The sequence below is a fragment of the Eubalaena glacialis genome, chromosome 19, assembly GCF_028564815.1.
Source record: "Eubalaena glacialis isolate mEubGla1 chromosome 19, mEubGla1.1.hap2.+ XY, whole genome shotgun sequence".
NCBI lineage: Eukaryota > Metazoa > Chordata > Mammalia > Artiodactyla > Balaenidae > Eubalaena > Eubalaena glacialis.
In genome coordinates this window covers 5730672-5751112 of record NC_083734.1, presented here as the reverse complement: position 1 = coordinate 5751112, position 20441 = coordinate 5730672, and the positions used below count along the sequence as shown (strand labels likewise).

At 57.1% G+C, this 20441-nt stretch overlaps 2 protein-coding genes across 6 annotated transcripts in view; one reads left to right on the top strand and one right to left on the bottom strand.

Annotated features, from left to right (window-relative positions):
• Positions 1-7448, top strand: part of ARHGAP44 (Rho GTPase activating protein 44) — a 144527-nt gene extending 137079 nt beyond the window's left edge. For all 3 annotated transcript variants that reach the window (XM_061174635.1, XM_061174636.1, XM_061174637.1), the window contains 2 exons: positions 1883-2263; positions 6025-7448. In XM_061174635.1, coding sequence (XP_061030618.1) covers positions 1883-2263; positions 6025-6161 — 518 coding nt within the window. In that variant the 3' untranslated portion in view covers positions 6162-7448. The remainder of the gene's footprint in view (positions 1-1882; positions 2264-6024) is intronic.
• Positions 7428-20441, bottom strand: part of ELAC2 (elaC ribonuclease Z 2) — a 27928-nt gene continuing 14914 nt past the window's right edge. The window contains exons 9-24 of one of the 3 annotated variants that reach the window (XM_061174634.1): positions 16672-16730; positions 16511-16583; positions 15822-15934; positions 15524-15619; positions 14604-14742; positions 14443-14528; positions 13145-13263; positions 12061-12157; positions 10859-10997; positions 10569-10607; positions 10290-10399; positions 9912-10011; positions 9679-9799; positions 9457-9535; positions 8828-8972; positions 7428-8466 (exon numbers count right to left, since the gene is read on the bottom strand). In XM_061174634.1, the coding sequence (XP_061030617.1) occupies positions 8251-8466; positions 8828-8972; positions 9457-9535; positions 9679-9799; positions 9912-10011; positions 10290-10399; positions 10569-10607; positions 10859-10997; positions 12061-12157; positions 13145-13263; positions 14443-14528; positions 14604-14742; positions 15524-15619; positions 15822-15934; positions 16511-16583; positions 16672-16730 (1731 nt within the window). In that variant the 3' untranslated portion in view covers positions 7428-8250. Of the gene's footprint in view, positions 8467-8827; positions 8973-9456; positions 9536-9637; positions 9800-9911; positions 10012-10289; positions 10400-10568; positions 10608-10858; positions 10998-12060; positions 12158-13144; positions 13264-14442; positions 14743-15523; positions 15620-15821; positions 15935-16510; positions 16584-16671; positions 16731-20441 lie in introns of those variants that run through there. The other 2 variants (XM_061174633.1, XR_009698154.1) reach the window with 2 other exon arrangements.

Below are 20441 nucleotides of genomic sequence, written 5' to 3'. Positions count from 1 at the left end.
AGTCTTTTGACGATGTGCCTACAGTCTTACATCATGACCTAGGCCTGTCCCTACCTGGGGTGGTAAATGTCGCCATAGACATCATGGCGATGTCACTGCATCCTCCGTCTTCCGGCTCCCTCGGGGGAAGACGTGTTCAAGCACTGACCCCTAGAGTCTCCACTGGATGAGAAGCACGTAATGCCTGCATCAGCCAATAGTGCTGAAAAGTGGTTTTAAGTCATGACTGTGTGGTGCTTGACATACATGATCCCATGTAATTATTACAGTACTGTGGAGAAAATGTGATTCTTTCAAGTGCACGTAAGAGGTTTATTTTATTTATTTATTTATTTAGGCTGTGTTGGGTCCTCGTTGCTGCGCACGGGCTTTTCTCTAGTTGCAGCGAGCGGGGGCTACTCTTCGTTGCAGTGCGTGGGCTTCTCATTGCGGTGGCTTCTCTTGTTGCAGAGCACAGGCTCTAGGCGCGCAGGCTTCAGTAGTTGTGGCACGCGGACTCAGTAGTTGTGGCTTGCGGGCTCTAGAGCACAGGCTCAGTAGTTGTGGCGCATGGGCTGAGTTGCCCCACGGCATGTGGGATCCTCCCGGACCAGGGCTCGAGCCTGTGTCCCCTGCATTGGCAAACAGATTCTCAACAACTGCGCCACCAGGGAAGCCCCATACAAGAGGTTTAAATAAAATCCCCCAGCTTGCAGCAGGTGAGACGGGATAGGAATTTGAACTCAAGTTGATGGGACTCAGGAGAGTGGGACCCTTACTTGTCCACACCACACACCAAGGAGCCAGGGAGGTGCACGCGGCATCGTTGGAATAGATTCTGTTCCGTCGGGGGGGCTGGGGAGTAGGGGGAAGAATGATGCCTCCTTGAGGGCTTAAAAAGACAGTTTCCTCGAGAGTAAGTGCTACCCACAGCCAACCCTCAATCCGATAGATTAGTGATCGCTTTCTCGAGACATTTGTCCACCAAGGGATCTTCTAAATATTAGAATTTGTCATCCTTGCCAGTTCCTTTCCATTTAAAGGCATAATGTGTTTGTCATCCTTTAGCATGACTAAGTAAATAAAAAGAGGGGAATGAAGGGATCATTTGTCCACCAAGGGACATTTGTCCACCAAGGGATCTTCTAAATATTAGAATTTGTCATCCTTGCCAGTTCCTTTCCATTTAAAGGCATAACGTGTTTGTCATCCTTTAGCATGACTAAGTAAATAAAAAGAGGGGAATGAAGGCAGTGCAGAGGGGTTGGGGCAGTGATGCACTTAGAACAAACAGTGCAGGTTCGTACACGTCTACACCCAGGGTTCTTGAAGGGAAAACACCTCTGAGGTGTCCACAGGACCGAGGGGAAGCACAGGGAAAGACAGGCAGCGTGATGGAGGCTCTGGGCCTCTGTGGCCAGAGGACTTGGTCATAGGTCACTGTTACGGGATCCCAGAGCCATTGGGCAGGTTCAGCCAAAAGTCAGAGCTTCCTGCCCCGAGGACGGTTGCTTTCTCCAGGGTCCACTGCCGCAAGCCGATCTCTAGTCGTCCCGTCCTGGACGCTGCATCCCAGACTCCTCCCTCCTCGGAGCCCCCCTGATAGGTGCACCACTTTGAAGTGATGGGAGGACCCTGGGAACTCAGCCACGGCCTGGGTATGGGAAGTGTGTTCTCCCGTTTGGTTGGGGGTGTGTGTGCTGATGATAGCAGGAATCTAGAGGAGAGGAGGAGAAATTAGTGAACAGATGGGCAGATATGCAGTTCTAGGTCAATTTTAAGAAACGGTGTTGGCTGCTTTCAGCGTGGCAGGAGCTGGGGGTGGGGGGCGAGGGGGGGCTTGCTGGCAGCCACAGGGATGATGGGTGTCACTGAACCCTGTGTCCCCTGCTTCCTCTTTCAGTTTCCAAGAAGCTGGCACCCATTCCGCCCAAGGTCCCCTTTGGCCAGCCGGGGCCCCTGCCTGAGCCACCCGCCGGCCAGCCGTCCCCGCTCAGCCTGTCCCCCACGCCCCCCAGCACCCCATCACCCTACGGACTGAGCTGCCCCCCGGGGTACTCCCTGGCCTCGGGCCAGCTCTCCCCGGCGGCCGCGGCGCCCCCGCTGGCCTCCCCCTCCGGCTTCGTGGGTGCTCTCAGCAAGTCGCGGCCCACCCCGAAGCCCCGGCAGAGGCCCACCCTGCCGCCGCCTGAGCCGCCCGCCGTCGGCCTCGCAGCCTCCAGCCCGCAGTCCGCTGAGCATCCCGCGCTGGACGGCATGTCCCCCGGGGAGAGCATGTCCACAGGTAACTGCCGTGCGTGCAGCGTCTCCGTGAGCTTTAGTGCGGCGGCCGTGCAGAGCGACCTCTGGGGACTGTGCGGGGGAGGGACCCTGCTGCTCCACGCGCGTGGCATCCGGGCTGGTCTCCTTAGAAGCCCCCGTGAGCCCGTGGAGAGCCCTGGTGGCCAGGTGTCCTGCGGGGAAGGGCTCCCTGGGGGATTTCTCCCAGCTGGACACCCGCCAGCCTGGGGTGCTGATCCTGCTCTCCATCTGGGGGCTGAGCGCCCTGCGGCCTTGGAGGGGCCGCTGCAGGAGGGGCTGGACTGCGCTGGCAGAGCAGAGGCTGTGTTTTCCCTCTGCGCTAAAGAAGCCTTATTAGAAAACTGCTTTTCTAGCAACACGTATTTAGAAAGGGGTCAGTTTCAGAAAAGATGCGGGCCCCCTGGTCGGAGAAGCCCACGAGGACGGAATTTAGTTTTGCTTTAAATTTAAAGTCAAAGACGAGCTATTTTCCTCCAGGAAAGTGTGTAAGCATAACACACACACACACACACCACATACACACCACATACACCACATACACACCACATACACCACATACACACATACACACCACATACACACACCACACACACACATGCACACCACACACCACACACACCCCACATACACCATATACACACCACATACACCACATACACACCACATACACCACATACATATACACCACATACATACACACCACACACACACCCCACATACACCATATACACACACACACCACATACACACCACATACACCACATACACACCACATACACCATATACACACGCACACATACACACACACACACACTTGAGAGAGCAGTCTGGCCCTGGGCCCCGGGTGCCCTGGGACTTGTAACGGGTCGCGCTTTGACCGCCACGTCCCTCTCCAGGCGTGCCGTTTCCCCTCCGTCAGGTGGAGGTGAGCCTGCGGGCTTAGCGCCTCGCTGCGCAGGAGGGGCCGGCCCGGCGCGCATGCGCGGTGGGGCCGAGGTACACGCTGCGCGAGCGGCCGTCCGGTGACGCGGCTGCTTTATCCTTGCTGTGACGAGCGGTGCAGGTCCAGCTGCGCCACCCACCCTGAGGCTTATAAAAAGCTAAGGAAAAGTTCTCACCAGTGAGCACCACTTCCCGCTGGTGGTTCTAGAGGAGCCCTTGATGGATGGGAGGGGCCCTGGGGAGGTGTGACGGTCCCCTTCCCTCCTGCCCGGCTCAGAGCTGCTGCCCTTTAGCAGTCATCTCGTGCCCCGTCTGTCCTGTCCCGATGTCCTCCGGCGGCGGCAGCCCGGCCCGTCGTCCCGCAGGGCGGGCGGGGGTCTGAGCGCCGTGGTCGGTGATGGTTTATTGTGGTCCGTCTGACCGTGATGCTGGGCGTGGTCCGTGTTCCATTCGTCTCATCGTATTTATTCCTTTCTCCGAATCCTGTCGCTGTGTCCTCGCAGCTGTGTGACACGGGGGACGCAGTTGTGGACACGTGAGGGGGATTCCAGGGTAAGCGGCCCCGGCCTCGCCCCTCCGCTCGCAGCCAGGCCGCGGCCCCGCGCTCTGCATGCGCCCCGACCTGCACGGCAGCCTCCGCGGCCTTGGGGCTCACTGGCCGCCTCCTTTCTTTTCTGAGGAGGAGATGGGGGAGAAACAGGCCTCCCTCCCCTTCTCTGGCCAGAGTCACCTAATCCCAGCTGCTCCCTCCGCCCATTTTGCTTTAGATTGAGAGGGTGACAGCCCTGTCCCTCATCCCGTGTGTCCTTGTGTCACTGGCTGACCTGCTACAGACAGGTGCCCAGTATCGGGGAGATGCATGTGCACCCTGGTTCAGGGAAGGGCCCCGGGGAGAGGACCCGCCCGCTGCCATGGCCGCATCCCCCACCGCGGGGCCTGGAGCCTGAGCTCCGGCTAGGACGGTTGGCAAATCCTGGAGCCCGTAGTGTTCGTTCTAGAATTTATCCTGAGCTCAGTGTGTCCCCAGTGTATGGAGCCAGCCAGGGCCTTTCTGTCCAACTCAGTGAAATACTCTGAGAGCCTTTGTACCAGTTTCTGCCTGGTCTCCTCTTCCTGTAAGTAGATGCTCAAAAGGAAAACGAAGGCAAGAACAGGAAGGAAGCCGGAGGAAGCAAGTGTCTTGGCCTCAGTCAGAAAGGGGCAGCCAGAGCAAAGCAGGGGAGGGTCCCCCCCAGTGTCCCCAGGGAAGCTGCTGAGCTGCGGGCAGCAGACCCCTGACAGACACAGCTCCAGGGCGTCCAGCGCCCACAGGGGCCCCGGGACAGGCCCTTCTGGGGCCTCTGACACAGAGACAGGCCTCCCTTCCCCGGCAGCCAGTGGGCCTTCTCCCCGCCCCAAGCTTAGGCTACCTGAGTCGCCTTCTGGCTCAAGTGTCCAAGGGAGCGGCCAGGATGGCAGCTGGGCAGCTCGCCTCGGGGCTGCACGTCCTTCACCTGCTTCACCTGCAGGCACCTTCCTGCCTGTATCCCCCCAGCGACTGCTGAGGCCCAGGCAGGGTAGGAAACCGCCCGGGGTTACGCTCCCCTGGCGACAGGGACGGAACTTTGAATCCAAAATCCAAGCCTGAGGGCTTGTGCTGCCCCTCACAGTCTAGGCCGGCGGTGAGGCACCCGCAGACCCCCAGGCTCTGCTCGGTCAGGCAGGGGGACCGTTTGGGGGGTGGGTGGAGAGAGAAGGACCTTTGTCCCAGAGCTTCCATGTTTGTGTGTCTTTGAGGACAGTGTCTGAACGTCTGTCTGTCCACTTGCGGTGGTCCTCCTTGGGCGGAATGTTTGCTTTACAAAAACACGGGGTGCCCCACCCCGTCTGGCCCAGGGCTGCTCCCCGTCCAGCTGCATGTCCTCGGTCCTCTGTCCGGGGACAGCACGCTGCCTGGGGACAGAGAGGCTGTGTGGAGGCCAGAGGCTGAGCAGGCCCGGGAGGGAGTAACAGGCCTGAGCAAAGGATGCCAGGGTCCCCTTAGCCCCCTGCAGCCCCCGAGGAGTCAGGGAGCAGCTGTCCGGTGCCCGCCTGGGGGCAGCCGCCCCTCCAGGCCCCGCAGCCCCGTGGCCTGGCCTGCACTGAGCTGCCAGCTGAGGTCTGGACAGACGCCGAGCCTGTTGCCTCAGGGACCTTCCTCCTGAACATCTCCCAGGAAGTGACCCTTCAGTGCCCCCAGTAGGGGTGTAACTGGAGGTGAGTGGTTTCCCTAGTGCCGGGTGGCGGGGTGCCTACGGTCAGGGAGCAGTTTGCTTCCCTTACTTCTGGGGTCCTGAGTCCACCCCAAGGGTACCTGCCTCCACCCCAAGGGTACCAATCGTGGTCTTGAGCGAGGTCCCCCCGCATTTATTCACGCGCTTGGGGGAAGGCTGATTCACGCACTTGGGGGAAGGCTGTCTCCCCAGCCTGTAACCCTAGCCCCGCAGACTTTAGGGAACTACAGGCAGCCCTGAAATTCCCCGGAAGGTGTCACCGAGACCCAGCCAGAAGCATCCTTTTTTTATGGAGTCAAGCTCAAGGGTGTAAGTGTCATGTGGCCCGGCTTGGCAAGCTGGCCCACGGGCAGGATCTGGACGTCTGGGTTCACAGGCAAAGCAGGCCAGCCCTGCCCTGACCCTGCAATGTGGTGGATGCTGCGGCGGCCCCCAGACGCGCTGGCCCTTCTGTGACCGAACTCCTGCCTGCTCCTCGTGCCGTCCTGCCTGCCAGCCGCGCCTCGGGGGCGGGCAGCCCCCCTCAGCGCCTCTCTCTGCCGCCTTCCAGATCTGGTCCACTTCGACGTCCCCTGCATCCACGTGGAGCTGGGCTCGGCACTGCGCCTCGGTCCCCGGGAGCACGTGCGGCGGCACTCAGTGGCTGAGAAGAGAGACTCGGAGGAGTCGGAGAGCACGGCCCTCTGAGCAGCGCCGCCGACACGCGTGTACCTACAGCTCCGCGCTGTCACGGCCGCCGCGAGGTTGGAGCGTGGCGGACACCTGTGTAGCAGGTGTCGGCCACGCGGATTTTGTGCGTTCCCTCCGGGTGGGGACTCTGGCCTTTTGTTTGATCTTTGCCTTTCGACTTTGTGCCTATTTTGACCCCCTTTCAGCCTCCACGCCAAGTGACAGCCCCGTCCACACCAGGGCCTGTGTCTCAGAAACGTCCTCCGCGGGGTGGGGCTTGGAGGGCCCAGCGGCCGGTCCGCCCTGGGCTGCCTGTCGCCTGAGCTGACGGCCACGGCAAGTCCTGCGCGACCAGTCTGATGGTACAGAGCGGGGATGGGGTGGGGGGCTCGCTTACAGGAGCCGAGAAGCCCGGGGCCCTGACTGGCCTGCTGCTTCGCAGGGGAGGGCCAGCCAGGGCGAACCTTCATCCGTGGGCTCTACAGGATATGGCTAAAAACGACATCTAACAAACAGTTTTACTTCTCCACGCCGTGGACTGAAGCTCCCTTTCCTATATCTTAAGGTTTTCTATTTCTGAATTTAAAAAATGACCTTGAGCGTGTCTGGAGGGCCCAAAGGTAGCTCCCCAGGCCACCCCCCTCCCCCCCCCACCAACACTAGGTGTCACTCAGTAATTGCAGCTGCCCAGGAGCATTGGGGTGTCCAGGGCACGAAGATGTGGGGTCGCCTCTTTCTGGAGGTCCCAAGTGAATAGCAATAATCCTGTTACCCAAAGCTCAGACAGGAAGGGGAAACCAGCCCGCGGAGACCCCAGGCCTGCGCCCTCAGCCCTGCGGTGGGGAGAGCTTTGCTCACTCTCCCCACGAAGCCCCACCTGCCCTCGGGGAGGAGACCCGGGGTGCCTGGTCACAGCTGGGATGAAGGGAGTGAGAAACAGATTCGGGTCATGCATGCAAAGCCCAACCTTACAGTTTTATCCTTTTAAAAATAGACATACCTATACAGGATATAATATTTGTATATATGAAATCTATATTTGTTTAATTTGAGCCATTCAATCCAAGCCCATGTACAGGTGTACAATGAGAAACTTAAATGCTTAGTTATTTTTCCCAACAAAAAGTGTAAAATAACCCTCCTCCGACAGGGGGATTTGCAAACTTTTGACGTTAACAGCTTTGCTCGCTTGCTGGCAGGGCAGTTCAGTACCCAATTTGTAATGAAGCCCGGGGGGTTGAAAGTTAGTTACCTTTAAATACATGTACAAATAGTCGTCAATGGTAATGTTATTAAAATAGATTTATTATCCCTGAGTGTGACCTATCTTGTTTTAATAACAAGCTCAAGGGGCCACGGGAGTTGATGCCTGGCACTGCCTCGGGAGGGACCCCGAGGTCACGGCAAGGCAAGTCCAGTCCTTGGTCTGCGTCTCCTAGCACCTGAAACTTTAAAGCTCCTTCTCTAGTTTCCTGGGAGGGAAGAATATGCAAATACTAGAGGCATCTTTCTTTGAAAATTCTCTCACTTCTCAAACACTAACCTTAGTGTTGTTCATCCTCAAAAGGCGGGCACCGGAGCCACCCCACGCGGTATTTCTCAGCACTCTGTAGGGCGGTGAGTGGCTCTCGTCACGGGGCAAGAAAGCAACAGGGCTCCTCTTTCACCGGAACGGGAAGGCTTGTGTTTCCCCGGAGCCCCTGCGTAGCCGGGCCTGGCCTACCCCGGCTGTGGGTCTGCACAACTTATGCCAAAACACCAGGCTGCTGAGGCGTGGTGGCTCCCTGGGGACAGGCCCCCGCCACGATCATGCTGTTTCCGGGCACCCTGGGTCCCCAGCAGCAGCACAGGGACAAAGCACTCAGGTTCCAAACACGACCTTCACTGTGTTCCGTTCTTGGAGACGCTTTTCCTGGAGGCTTTGCATCCACAGCCACGCGCTCCTGGGGCCCTGCTGCCTCTGGGTACAGAGGGGACGGCTGGGCCGCAGCGGGGCGGGGGGGTGCGCCCTGACTCCACCTGACAGACTGAAGACGCGGCATGCAGGGAGTCGACGTCGGCCTCCTCTCCTCCACCGCGCAGCGGCTCCGCAGGCCCCGCGTCGCTACTAGGCCCTGACCTTCTTGCTCTGCGGGCTCGGGGGCTGCTCGGCGGGGGCCCGTTTCCGCAGGGGCTCCGCGTCCTCCCCGGCGAGCAGGGCCGCCCGCACCTGCCGCAGCTCCCGCCGCTCCCTGCGCTCCTCCATCTCCTCCAGGTCCCCGGCGAACAGGGCCTTCAGCGGCGCCATCAGCTTGGGCACCGTCGGGAGGTCCCCCAGGCTGACCTACGAAGCGAGACGAAGCAGACAGGCTGGGGTGAGGCCGTCACGGCTCCCAGGCACCGGCCACACCCCGTCAGCAGACGCAGCTCTCATGTCAGGCCCAGGGGTGGGGACAGGCCCAGCCTGACCACTCAAGAGAACACTGCCTCCCAGGCTTGTGCAGCAGCTCAAATGATGTCACTCTGGGGACAGACTGGGCCTCCAAGAGGCTCTCAATGGACTGTGTGCAGAAGGCCCCGTGCCAGTCATGCTGGGCAGTGGCCCGAGCCTGGCCATCTGCACGTGTATGGAGAGCGTCTCAGCCCCGCCCGCCCGCCCGCCCCGCCCCGCCCACCCCGCCCACCCCGCCCCGGCGGTCCCGGACCTTCATGTGGTCAAAGGCAATGCCGACTTTCTCATTGAAGTCAGGGCTGAAGAGCGGGATCTTGGCGTAGCGCTGGCTGAAGTGGTTCAGCATGACGAACCCTGCGTTCATGCGCATCCCCACGCCGATGGCCTGGGAGGTGGTGCTGCAGAGACGGGGCGACACAAGGCTGGAGGGAACGAGTCACGCAGACCCCCGCCCAGACTCTGCGCACTCCAGCACCACCGGGACTTCCTGCTGCCGACACCAACCCTCCCAGAGGCGGTCTTCCCACCGCCCCCAGGGAAGCCCAGGCTCTGTGCTGTCAGACCTCCGCCAGTGAGGGCCTCTGAGAAAAGCAGGGGCTGCCGACTTGGGGCAACACGCTCTTCCCTTAAATAGCGCAAGATCCGCCCCCAGCCCCCTTTCCCCGGCTTCCCGCTTATTCAGCGTTATTTCCAGTTCTTTCCCGAGCCGCGCCTCCCCCAGAACCTTGCCTGGAGGGCGCTGCAGAAATAAAGGCAGAGGCTCCGGAGACAACTGCCTGGGGTCAGAAGCCCCCAGGGCCCCTGGAGAGAAGCAGACCAGCCCAGCATCACCGCGGAGGAGCGGGAGGGACCGGCTGATGCAGGCTCAGGGGGCTCCGCTACCTGTGTGTCTTTTCCACGGCTTCCTCTTCCAGACCATCTTCCAAGGTGGCCTCGTGGATCAGGAGGGTGGCGTCCTTCCCTAGAGCGTAAGCACAGGCCCTCTGAGAATACCGCTCAGCCTGGGGTGCCCACAGCACTTGCTCCCGGGCCCTGGGACAAGGCTGCGAATCAGGACAACTACCAGAATCGTCGGGGGGACCAGAGGTGGCTGCCCCTCCTCACCCATCTGGACTAGAGCCTCGCAGGGCATGGTGTCCCCCGAATAGACCACCTTCCAGCCGGACGTGTGGACCAGCGCGCAGCCGAAGGCGTGCTTGCAGTGCCGGACCAGGCAGGTCTGAAACTGAGGAAGCGGGTGATGGACTCGTGGCCCAGCTACCGCCTCGCCCCCTCCTCCCCACGTCACACGCTCCTGTCCCCCCACCTGCCCTCCCGCGCCCGGGCCCTCCCCATACCTCCTCCAAGGCACAGGCTTCCAGCAGCAAACTAATCAACCTTTCCACTTTGGGGTTGGAGACCTCAGCTCCTTTCTGAAGGCATTTGGCAGGAATAATACTGTGAGAAGATTAAAATACAAACATTTAATCTGAAGTTCAAGTCACTGACTGGAGAGAACCCCAAAATCGCTATGATAAAGAAACAATTCAATTCCGTCATTGAGGCAGGGAGCGAGGGCGCTCGGCCCTGGAACTGTGTCTGGGGGAAGTGTGGCAAAGATCCATAAACGGCAACAGACGTGAAGAGGGCAGAGGAAGTGAGAACCGCCTCACCCTGTCCCCGCGGTCTAAGCCTGCCTGGCGCGCTCACTGTCCGGGGCCCGGGCCGGCGCTCACCTGACGTGGTGCAGCAGCGGCTGGCACTGGGTGTGGTACTGCTGGAGCCAGGCCCGGAGCTGGGTGGGGGCCACCACGAGCAGCGGTTGGCACGGCTTCCCCAGCGACACCTGCAACGGGGAGAGCAGAGCGCCCAGTGCACGGCGCGCGTTGCAGGGAAAACGGCGTGCCGCGGCCCAAGGTATGGCTGTGCGCGCGCATGTGTGTGCGTGTCTGCGCGCGTGCGCTCATTCCAAAGAAAGGCAAAAGGGCAGGGCAGTCCCGTCCTGCGCGACTCACCAGAGCCCGCTCCCTCTGCAGCAGGATGTTCAACAAGCCCTGGGGAGGAGGAGGGGACACGGATCAGCCAGGTCCACACCCGACCTCCTTCCCACGTTGGGGCCCCTGGGTGCCCGGCGCTCTGGCGGCCACCGCCCCCCTGCCCCCAGCGGACCCAGCCGCCCACCTCCGGGCGAGGGCAGGTCCGAGCAGCCGCGTGGCGAGGGGAGACGCACGTGGCGCCAGGCTTGCGGAAGAGCCCAGGCCCGGGCGGGGGTGCGCGGCCAGGAAGAGGGAGGCGGCCCGCTCACCGTGTGGTGGTCCGCGTGCAGGTGGGACACGAACACGGCGGCGAGGGTGCCCAGGAGCCGGTCTACTTCGTCTCCGTAGTGGCGGCACAGCTGCCCGAAGGTGCCCTCCCCGCAGTCCAGCAGCAGGGACGCGTCGGAGCTACGGGAGGAGATAGGTTTGCCCTCAGGGAGGAGGGCAGGACGAGGCTGGGTGCCTGTCTCCCGGGACCGCTCAGCTCCTCCCGCGGGAGCTGCTGTCAAGGGGATGGTGGTCTCATACGTCCATCCTCGTGACACGAAATACTGTCGCGACGCTCTATGAAGTTAAGTGCACAGAGCGTACCTAGAGCTACAAGGATGCTGGGCACCCAAGAGAGTTTCTGCGGAAGGAGAGGGTGAGGACATGAAATCCACAAGACTCTACTTAGAAGGAACGTGGCGACAGCCGCTGTGGCCGCCAGGAGACCTGGAGGCTCTGCTTTAGCTGGCGCGGCCCAGGGACAGTGGCTGCACCAACGCCCTCCGGGAAAGGCCGGGGCCGCTTCCCGCCAGCTCCTCCGTCACAAGAGAAACACGTCCCAGACCCGTGCGCTTCTGTTGTCGGGGTGCCCCTTACAACTGCCAAGTACATTTAACGCGTTATTCAGCTGTTAGCCATCCACCACCAGCACCCGGATGACAAAGCAAAACTTAAAAATGAGCCTGGCTTCCCGCAGACAGCCCGGGTCCACCTCCCTGCAGACCTACACCACCAGGCAAACCCAGGCGGCTCACAAAGCAAACGCAGGAGCCCCGACGCCGCTCTGCACCCCAGCGGCACCAGTGAGAGGCCCTGTGACACAGAGGCGGACGCCAGTCCTGGCCTGGGTCTGCCCCACCGCCAGCCGTGAGCAGCCTGGGGCAGGTGCACCGATGATGGGGGTGTGGGAGGTGGCCAGTCACGGGTTCACAAGAGGGACGTGGAAACTCAGTGAGACCGCCCCTCGGCAGGGCGACGGCATACACGTCAGCGGTTTTCAGCCGAAGACGTAACGGGTGCCTCCCTCCAGTCCAGCGAGCTACGGAGGCCGTAACTGCCTGACCCCGCCCCCCGGCCCCCAGCCAAGACGGGCCTCCAGGGACGTACAGGCTGCACCTCCAGGTGAGCCTGGTGGGTGGAGCAGGATCTGCTGAGAGAACCCCGGGCTCCCGCTAACGGGCGCCTCCCATGCAAGGATTAATACCTGATGTTGATGAGAGTGGAGCTAACATTCCGGATCTTCATGGGGATCGCAGACCCCGTTCCGAGGAAGACCACTTCTGGATACTGGCCTCTCTTCTCTATGGAAAGACACACGTCAAGCTGTTCACTTCTTCGGGTCAGAAGTGAGCCAGCACTGAGTTAATAAGTCCAGCTCCCCAGGAGGGGCTGGTGGTCTGACCTCCTTACACACGGGCCTGGGGCGAGGGGCCCCGGCGCTTCCTGGGAAGGAGAGCGAAGGAATTCCACAGGCCTTTCTGCAGCAGAGTTGCTCTAAGTGTTAAACAGCAAAGGCCACCTTTTCATGCTGCAAGTCAGCATTTATCTCCCAGGGCTGGGTACCCCCGGCACAGGCCCTACTGCACTTTGCAGGGGCTCTGAGGGCCAGCTCCCAGAGAAGAGGCAGAGCCGCCTAGATTCTGAAGATGGGCCCCGCTTGGCCTGACAGGCCCCGGGTGCACATTCATGAGTATGATCTAAATGGACCTTTAATGTGCAAACCAGAAACGCATCTCAAGCCCACGGCACGTGCAGCCAGGAGGTCATCTTCCCGAAACACCGGACTGGTGCCAGCTGGATTAAACCTGAACCCGCCCTCTGGTCCAGCCTTGTTTCTCCGCCTCATTCGTGAGCTGAAAACACCACTGGGAAAACCAAGTACTAGAAAGAGGTCACGGAGTTCCCCAGACTGCTCTTCCTGTCAGAGCGGTGAGAGCCCAGCAAGGTGAGTGACATGGCCGGAATCTTTCGTGGATCCTTCCCGGCAAAGCCAGGACTAGGCTGCCAGCTCTGTCCAGGGCCTCACAGGAGGCCCCAGAACCGCCGCACTCAGCTCAGCGTGGGCCTCGCCAGGAGAGCCTGGGCACCATCACCTAACCTCCAACCTAACCAAGCGGTCCGGGCAGGGGCCGGCACTGGTGGTCTTAAGCGGAGGCCAGAGAAGCAATGGCTTAAACAGGTACACGGGGCTCGACGGGGCCACGCTGACCCTCCACTCAGTGCTGTGCGAACAGCTGCAGGAGGGCAGAGGCCAGGAGACACCGGGGCTGGTCCCTGGTCTGGCTCACCCGCCGGGGCCGGGCCGTCCTGCACAGTCTTCCTGTACTCCTGCACGCTCTCCTGGAAATTAGGCAGCTCCAGGGCCTCAGCAATGAATTCCTCAGGGTCGCAAGTTATGATGGCATCCCTGCAAGAAGGCGGCATCTTGGGGCATCAGGGGAGCGTGTGGCCCCAGGCAAACACCCTGCACATCCAGCTCAATCCCTGGGGACCGCATGCAGAAAATGCTTTCAAATCTAAGTGACTGGGGCCTGGGGTGGCTCCACTCTCCTGCCCGGCAGACCCTTTCCCAGCTCAGGGCATCTCACAGCTCCAGCTCCTCAGAACCTCTCAGCTCAAAGCGGGACGGGGCAGCCCTGGCACTCCTGACATTTGGTGGGGGGACGGACGGGACGGTGCGGGCACTCTACGCAGCCCCCCGACCTCTGCTCGCTACACCCGCTAGCATCGGGCATCCCCCAGGGCCGGGGGGAGGGAAGGGGGCCCTTCAAGGGCCCCAGCTATTCACCGCGACAGCACCCGGTGTCCAGCAGAGGTCCAGAACGGGGTCTGCCCGGACACAGACACCCCGGTGTGCACAGGACACTTCCAGTTATTCAAGGGTGAGATTTTAAAAGTTAAAGACGCAGGGCCGTAAGCACCTCTTGGGTGACTGGCTGGGGTGAACGCCGCAGCGCCTTTCACCAGGTGCCTCGGGCAGTGCCGCCCCGACCCGCTAACCCCGCTCTCACAATCACCCTAAGGGAACACGGTTCTCCTCAAGGACTTTTATATAAGGCACTTGTTTCGCTACAACAGCAAAAAGCTGGAAATGCCTCCAACGCACCAACACCCGTATCTGGAACACCGGCGACAGTCTCTTTACGAAGACTATCGTGACGCAGGAAAAGACTGGCAGTGCGTCAGGCCCTAGACACACGGTGTAGACGTGTATTTTAACACATCCCCACGTACTCAAAGATAAAAAACACAAAATGTTAACCATCGCTGTGTCCGGGTGATGGGATTACGGCTGACTGATTTTCTTCACCCTACGCTCACTCATTTTCCACGTCCCAAAACAACGAACACACACAGCTGTTAGCAGAGGCAACTTTCGGGAAAGGACAGCCGTCAGCCCCCGCCTCCCCGCCTCCCCCAGATCAGCTTAAAATGGGACGCAGCCACCGTCCGCCACCTGTCGTCTGTGGCTCTTCCTGGGTCCGACACGGAGACCACGCGGCTGAAGAGCCTGCGCCATTGACCCCCGGCCCCCCCCAGAACGAGCCTGACGCGCCCCACCCCCGCGGACTGAGACGACACCGACCTCTGCCACTCGCGCCGGGGCCGGAGCTGGTACTTGAGGAGACACTGGCCACGGACCAGGGGCACGCAGGGGGCAAGCCCTCCTTCCTGCAAGAGACGGAGCCATGGTCCGCGGGGGGCAGCTGGCTGGGGGCTGGGCAACGGGCCGAGCTGGGCCGCTACCTGAGGGCGGAGGCTGGCAAGCGGGGGGAAGATGCCGGGGTGGATGAGGCTGAGCTGCGTCTGGATCTTGTGGCTGCGGAGGTTGTGGACCGACTCACAGTGCTCGTTCAGGACCAGGTGCTGGGTGTCGGGCCCGAACCTAAGACGGACGGACACACGGTCAGCACGGCGTCCTTCTGGGAAGACTCCCACCCGCGGGGCGGCACCAGGGGCGGGGCGGCCGGGTGCTGGGAGTGTTCAAGAGGGTGAGTGACCTGTCCACCGAGGTCACCCTACGTGGCCAGACACAGCCCTGCTCCTCCTCCTCAGAGCCCAGCGTCTCTGCAAAGTCAGAGGCCCTGGGCATGTGGGAAGGACACCAGGAAAACCAGGAGCACGTACAGTGCTGGGGACTTGGAAACACAGGGAGCACGGGGGGAGAAAGAGGAAAACAGTGATGGGCGTCAGCACTCAGACCCCGGGGGGCAGAGGACCAGGGCGCCGAGGAGGGACTGCCGGGGCCGGCGGGGGAGGGCGGTATCACCACGCGTCACCACGCGCCCGGGTCCAACCCCAGCAAGTCCTTCCACCCGGCGCCGGCCTCGGCCAACGAAACCAGGAGAGTGGGACCCGTCCTCCCGGTCACTGAAGGGGGGTTGTCGGCAAGATCAGGAGGGGGAAATGAAGCGTGTTCAACACGCTGCCTGACGTGTCGCGGACACTCCGTAAACTGAAGCTGCGGCTTTATCCTTGCAAGACGCACGGGACGGTCCAGAGGCAGGATTTGTTCAGAGCTGAGGAAACCAGCCCCAGGCAAGCGGGGACGGTCTTCACAGCGGGGACGCCCCCAGAATCCAGGGAGGGCAGGAACCCCAGGGAGAGCTCAGGCGGGGGGCAGGGGCGGCGGCGGAACCGCGGCTGGCGGGCGCCGGGGCTCCTACCTCTCCATCCACTGCTGGTATCTGCTGTCCAGGAGCACATGCTCCGGGGTCATGTGGACCACCAGGGCCACGGGGGCTTCGGCTCTTCCTTGGAAACTGGGAGGAAGGAAGCAGGGGGCTCTGCTGGGTCAAGTGGTGCAAACTCAGGACACGCGGATCCGGGGCCGGGCAGCCAGGGAGGGTGCTGCACGGAGCCGTGGTGGCCCAGGCCTCGGCAGGGACAGCCACTGGTCAGTGCCAGGCCGGCCTTCCCGAGCCGTGTCGGCTCTCACCTCTCCGCCTGGAGACCCCTCCTTACCTCCTGAAGGTGGCATTCTCACAGAGGGGCTGAATGAATCCTTCGTCTGGACATTCTACCACAACGAAAGCGATCCTGGGGTCTGGGGCGGTGCAGATCTCTTCAGGCAAAATCTGTGAAGTCACTGAGGTCAGGATGTGCTCCCAGGGCAGGCCCTCGAGTCACCTGCTAACACCGCATCACCCTCCAGAGAAGCGCCTACATGAGATCACCACCTGCACCCTTCTCGCCCTCTCCGCTGACACGCAGACAGGCGGCCGCCGGCTGGCAGAGGGCATTTCACACCTAAAGTGGCCAGACGGCCCCATGTGGCACGCATGGTTCTCTCAGGTCGTGTGGTCCTGATGTCCTTACATCTCGTGACAGCGTCATTCCCTTGGGCCACGCATCCGAATTCTACCCTTATGGGGTCCACCCTGAGCTCAAGTACAAGGGAAAGCATCCATCCTATAAGGAGACCCCCAAATTCTAAAGAGACAACCTCCAGAAACAGCCCGACACGGCCAGCTCTGATGTGCAGGACAAGCCTAGACAAGAGACCCTATTTTATCGCTCAGCTAAGTGCTGAAATCCAAGCTGTTCAGTCCCCTCAAAAGTGGTGTCTGCAGGGCCTGACCCAGGCAGTGACTAGGTCCAGCGTCCCCGCCCCTGCCTGTCACTGCTGAGACTGCAGCAACAGGGCACCTCACCTCTCTTCCTTCGAATGTGATGCTTTTCCCGTCCTTGACAGCAGCAATGATGGGCGCAATGGCAGCTGTTCCGCTGAAACGAGAGGCGAGGCCTGGGTGAGGGCGGGGCTCTAGGAGCTCAGCGCGCCCGGCGAGGCCCCCCAGCTGTCCCCGCCACTCACACTGGGAGGCCCAGCTCCTTCGCTTTGAGTACTAAGAAGTTTCCCTTCTTCATGTGGAGCTGTAAGGAAGAGATCTCCATGTAATTCCAGTGACTGATGAAGAAGCTTGGTTTTCATCATTTGTTTTGAAATCAGTTGAGTTTAGCACTAAAAGCTGAATGATTTAAAACCGAGGTGTTTTATTTCCCATTAACTCCTTACACATCTAATAAAATGCAATCCATTTCCATATCAAATAAGACGTGTCCTCCAAGTACCTGGAGGAGAAAACACTGTTGCTTTTATCATCCTGCGCGGGTCAAGTAACAGCCAAAGGAGTGTCACCAGAACACGTTCTAGCAGAAATGATCGCGTAACCACCATGTGACACAGCATTCCAGTGACAAGGACAGGGTAGAGCGTGTGGATGGTTTTTCTCCTCTACTTTTCATGTATTTGGCAAAACTGTGCTGTTGCTTTTATACGAAGTGACAATAAAAAGTTCCCAATATTCTTATTATGTTAAAAGGGAAACCAATAATCCTAACACAAATAATCCTAACATGAAACCTCATAATCATTCTGTACTTAAAAACTCATGTCCCAATGTTTTAGAAATCCACATATTTCATACCTAATAACAGGAAAAAGTCAGAAATGGCATAAAACGTTAATAAGTCTTTCAGGGTTGACTTATATTTGAATTTCACTTTCTTCCTTAGATCTTTAGAAGCTATTTGCATTTCCTTTTAACTTCCTGAATTTAGGAAACTACTCTCAGGGCTAAGTCTCCAGTTTGGAGCCGAAAGCCTTATCAGGATTCTAGGATTTTCTATCTTGGGAAACGTTATCCTAGAGGAATGATGACAGCTTAATGTGAGCACATAATACAAAGATGACAGAACTTAGATGACACCTTCAGATAACGACATTAACAAGCGCTGTGGTGACCACAGACCCAGATGAAATTGGAATGGAAGCAAAATGTTTCTAATGTTTAACAGGAATGTCAGGCCTAAGGCCGGTAAAACCTGTGCCTCCACTACAAGCTCAATTCAACCCGTGGAGAAAGTTGTTCCCGTCTGAAAACCGAACGCCAGCTCACAGGCCCCAGGGCAGCAGACGGCTGCCTGAAGCCCAGGCTCCTATCAGACAAGAGCTTCTCAGACCCTCACACCCAGAGCCTATTTCTCCCACCTCCCAGAACTTGAACTAGCTTTGCTTTACCGCCTTCTGAACCCTTAGCCGAGAAGCAGCAAATTTTCAGGAAAGGGAAAAGGGGCTGCAGGATGACACAGTGGGAGGAGCAGCAAGAGATGGGAGGAGCCAGAGGCAGGGACATAGCCTGTGGCGACTTGGTGTCAGCGCCTCGGCTCCCAGGACAGCTGCCCCCAAACAGCGCCCTGATCACACAGAACACACCACGGTCGACGTAATCTGTTCAGGAAGGATTGATGCAGTGCCACTCAAAAGATTACCACGTAAACTGCTCTGAAAAATCATTCTGCTGCCGAAAAATTCAGACACACAGAAGTAACAAGCCTACGGGCAACAGTACTTAACTTCTATAAAAGTTAAGTACTTTTTATATCTAAGTAAAATAGATATAAACTATTTTTATAGATATAGATATTACTTTTTACTATGTAAGTAAGTAGATGGAAGTTATACTGGCAATGATCTTACAACTAACAACTAATATTACTACTAACCTTTCATAACTGTTCACTTGCTGGTGTTAAAATTTTTTACAAATGGATGAAAATTACAAATATATTTTAAAATCAACTTTACCAAGTCGACTTTAAATCAAATATATTGCTTTAAAAAAAAAAAATCAAAGCTCACGAAAAAGCAATGTGGTCTTACCGGAGATTAGACAACTGCTGCAGGTTCTAGTATAATAAAATTTTAACGCAAAGTCCTATTGAAAGTAGGCAATTAGATCTGAAAAACACGTGATTGTAATAACATTTTCATAGAATTTGACCAACTTCAGTTTACCAATCTAGGCCTTTGTGAATGCTAGCCAATATTAAAATTAGTCCAGGGGCTTCCCTGGTGGCGCAGTGGTTGAGAATCTGCCTGCCAGTGCAAGGGACACGGGTTCGAGCCCTGGTCTGGGAAGATCCCACATGCCGCGGAGCAACTAAGCCCGTGAGCCACAATTGCTGAGCCTGCGCGTCTGGAGCCTGTGCTCCGCAACAAGAGAGCCCGCGACAGTGAGAGGCCCGCGCACCGCGATGAAGAGTGGCCCCCACTTGCCGCAACTAGAGAAAGCCCTCGCACAGAAACGAAGACCCAACACAGCCATAAATAAATAAATAAATAAATAAATAAAAATTAGTTCAGTGTCGACCCACCAAGGTCATGTGACTTTCCTGGACTGTTAAACTTTGTTGTAATAAAATGAGAGAGGAAAAAAAATTAGTCCAATGTCAGCAGCTTAATGACTACAGTAAGATGATATAAACTAAAACAGAGTTGAAAGAGCCTTAATAAAGGCCTGATTCATTTGAAGGGAAATGAAGCTTTTTGCGAAAAAGTAGTCTTTTGATCCTTCTCAAACTCTTCCAAAAAATCGAAGAGGAGGGAACACTCCCAAAGACATTCTATGAAGCCACCATCACCCGATACCAAAACCAGACAAAGACAACACCAAAAAAGAAAATTACAGGCCAGTATCTTTGATGAATATAGATGCAAAAATTCTCAACAAAATATTAGCAAATTGAATCCAACAACACACAAAAAAGATCATACACCACGATCAAGTGGGATTTATCCCAGGGATGCAAGGATTCTTCAATATATGAAAATCAATCAATGTGATACACCATATTAACAAACTGAAGAAAAAAAAACATATGATCATCTCAATAGATGCAGAAAAAGCTTTCAACAAAATTCAACACCCATGTATAATAAAAACTCTCCAAAAGGTGGGCACAGAGGAAACTACCTCAACATAATAAAGGCCATATGTGACAAACCCACAGCAAACATTATTCTCAATGGTGAAAACACTGAAACAATTTCCTCTAAAATCAGGAAAAACACAAGGGTGCCCACTCTCGTCATTATTATTCAACATAACTTTGGAAGTCCTAGCCACGGCATTCAGAGAAGAAAAAGAAATAAAAGGAATCCAAATTGGCAAAGAAGAAGTAAAACTGTCACTGTTTGCAGGTGACATGATACTATACATAGAAAATCCTAAAGATGCCACCAGCAAACTACTAAAGCCAATCAATGAATTTAGTAAAGTTTCAGGATACAAATTAATACACAGAAATCTCTTGCAATCCTATACACTAACAACAAAAGACCAGAAAGAGAAATTAAGCAAATAATCCCACTTACCACTGCAACAAAAAGAATAAAATACCCAGGAATAAACCTACCTAAGGAGGCAAAAGACCTGTATGCAGAAAACTTTAAGATACTGATGAAAAAAATCAAAGATGACACAAACACATATAGAGATATACCATGTGCTTGGATTGGAAAAATCAATATTGTGAAAATGACTATACTACCCAAAGCGATCTACAGATTCAATGCAATCCCTATCAGACTACCAATGGCATTTTTCACAGAACTAGAACAAAAAATTTTACAATTTGTATGGAAACACAGAAGACCCTGAATAGCCAAAGCAATCTTGAGAAAGAAAAACAGAACTGGAGGAATCAGCCTCCCTGACTTCAGACTATACTACAAAGCTACAGTAATCAAGAAAATATGGTACTGGCACAAAAACATATATATCAATGGAACAGGATAGAAAG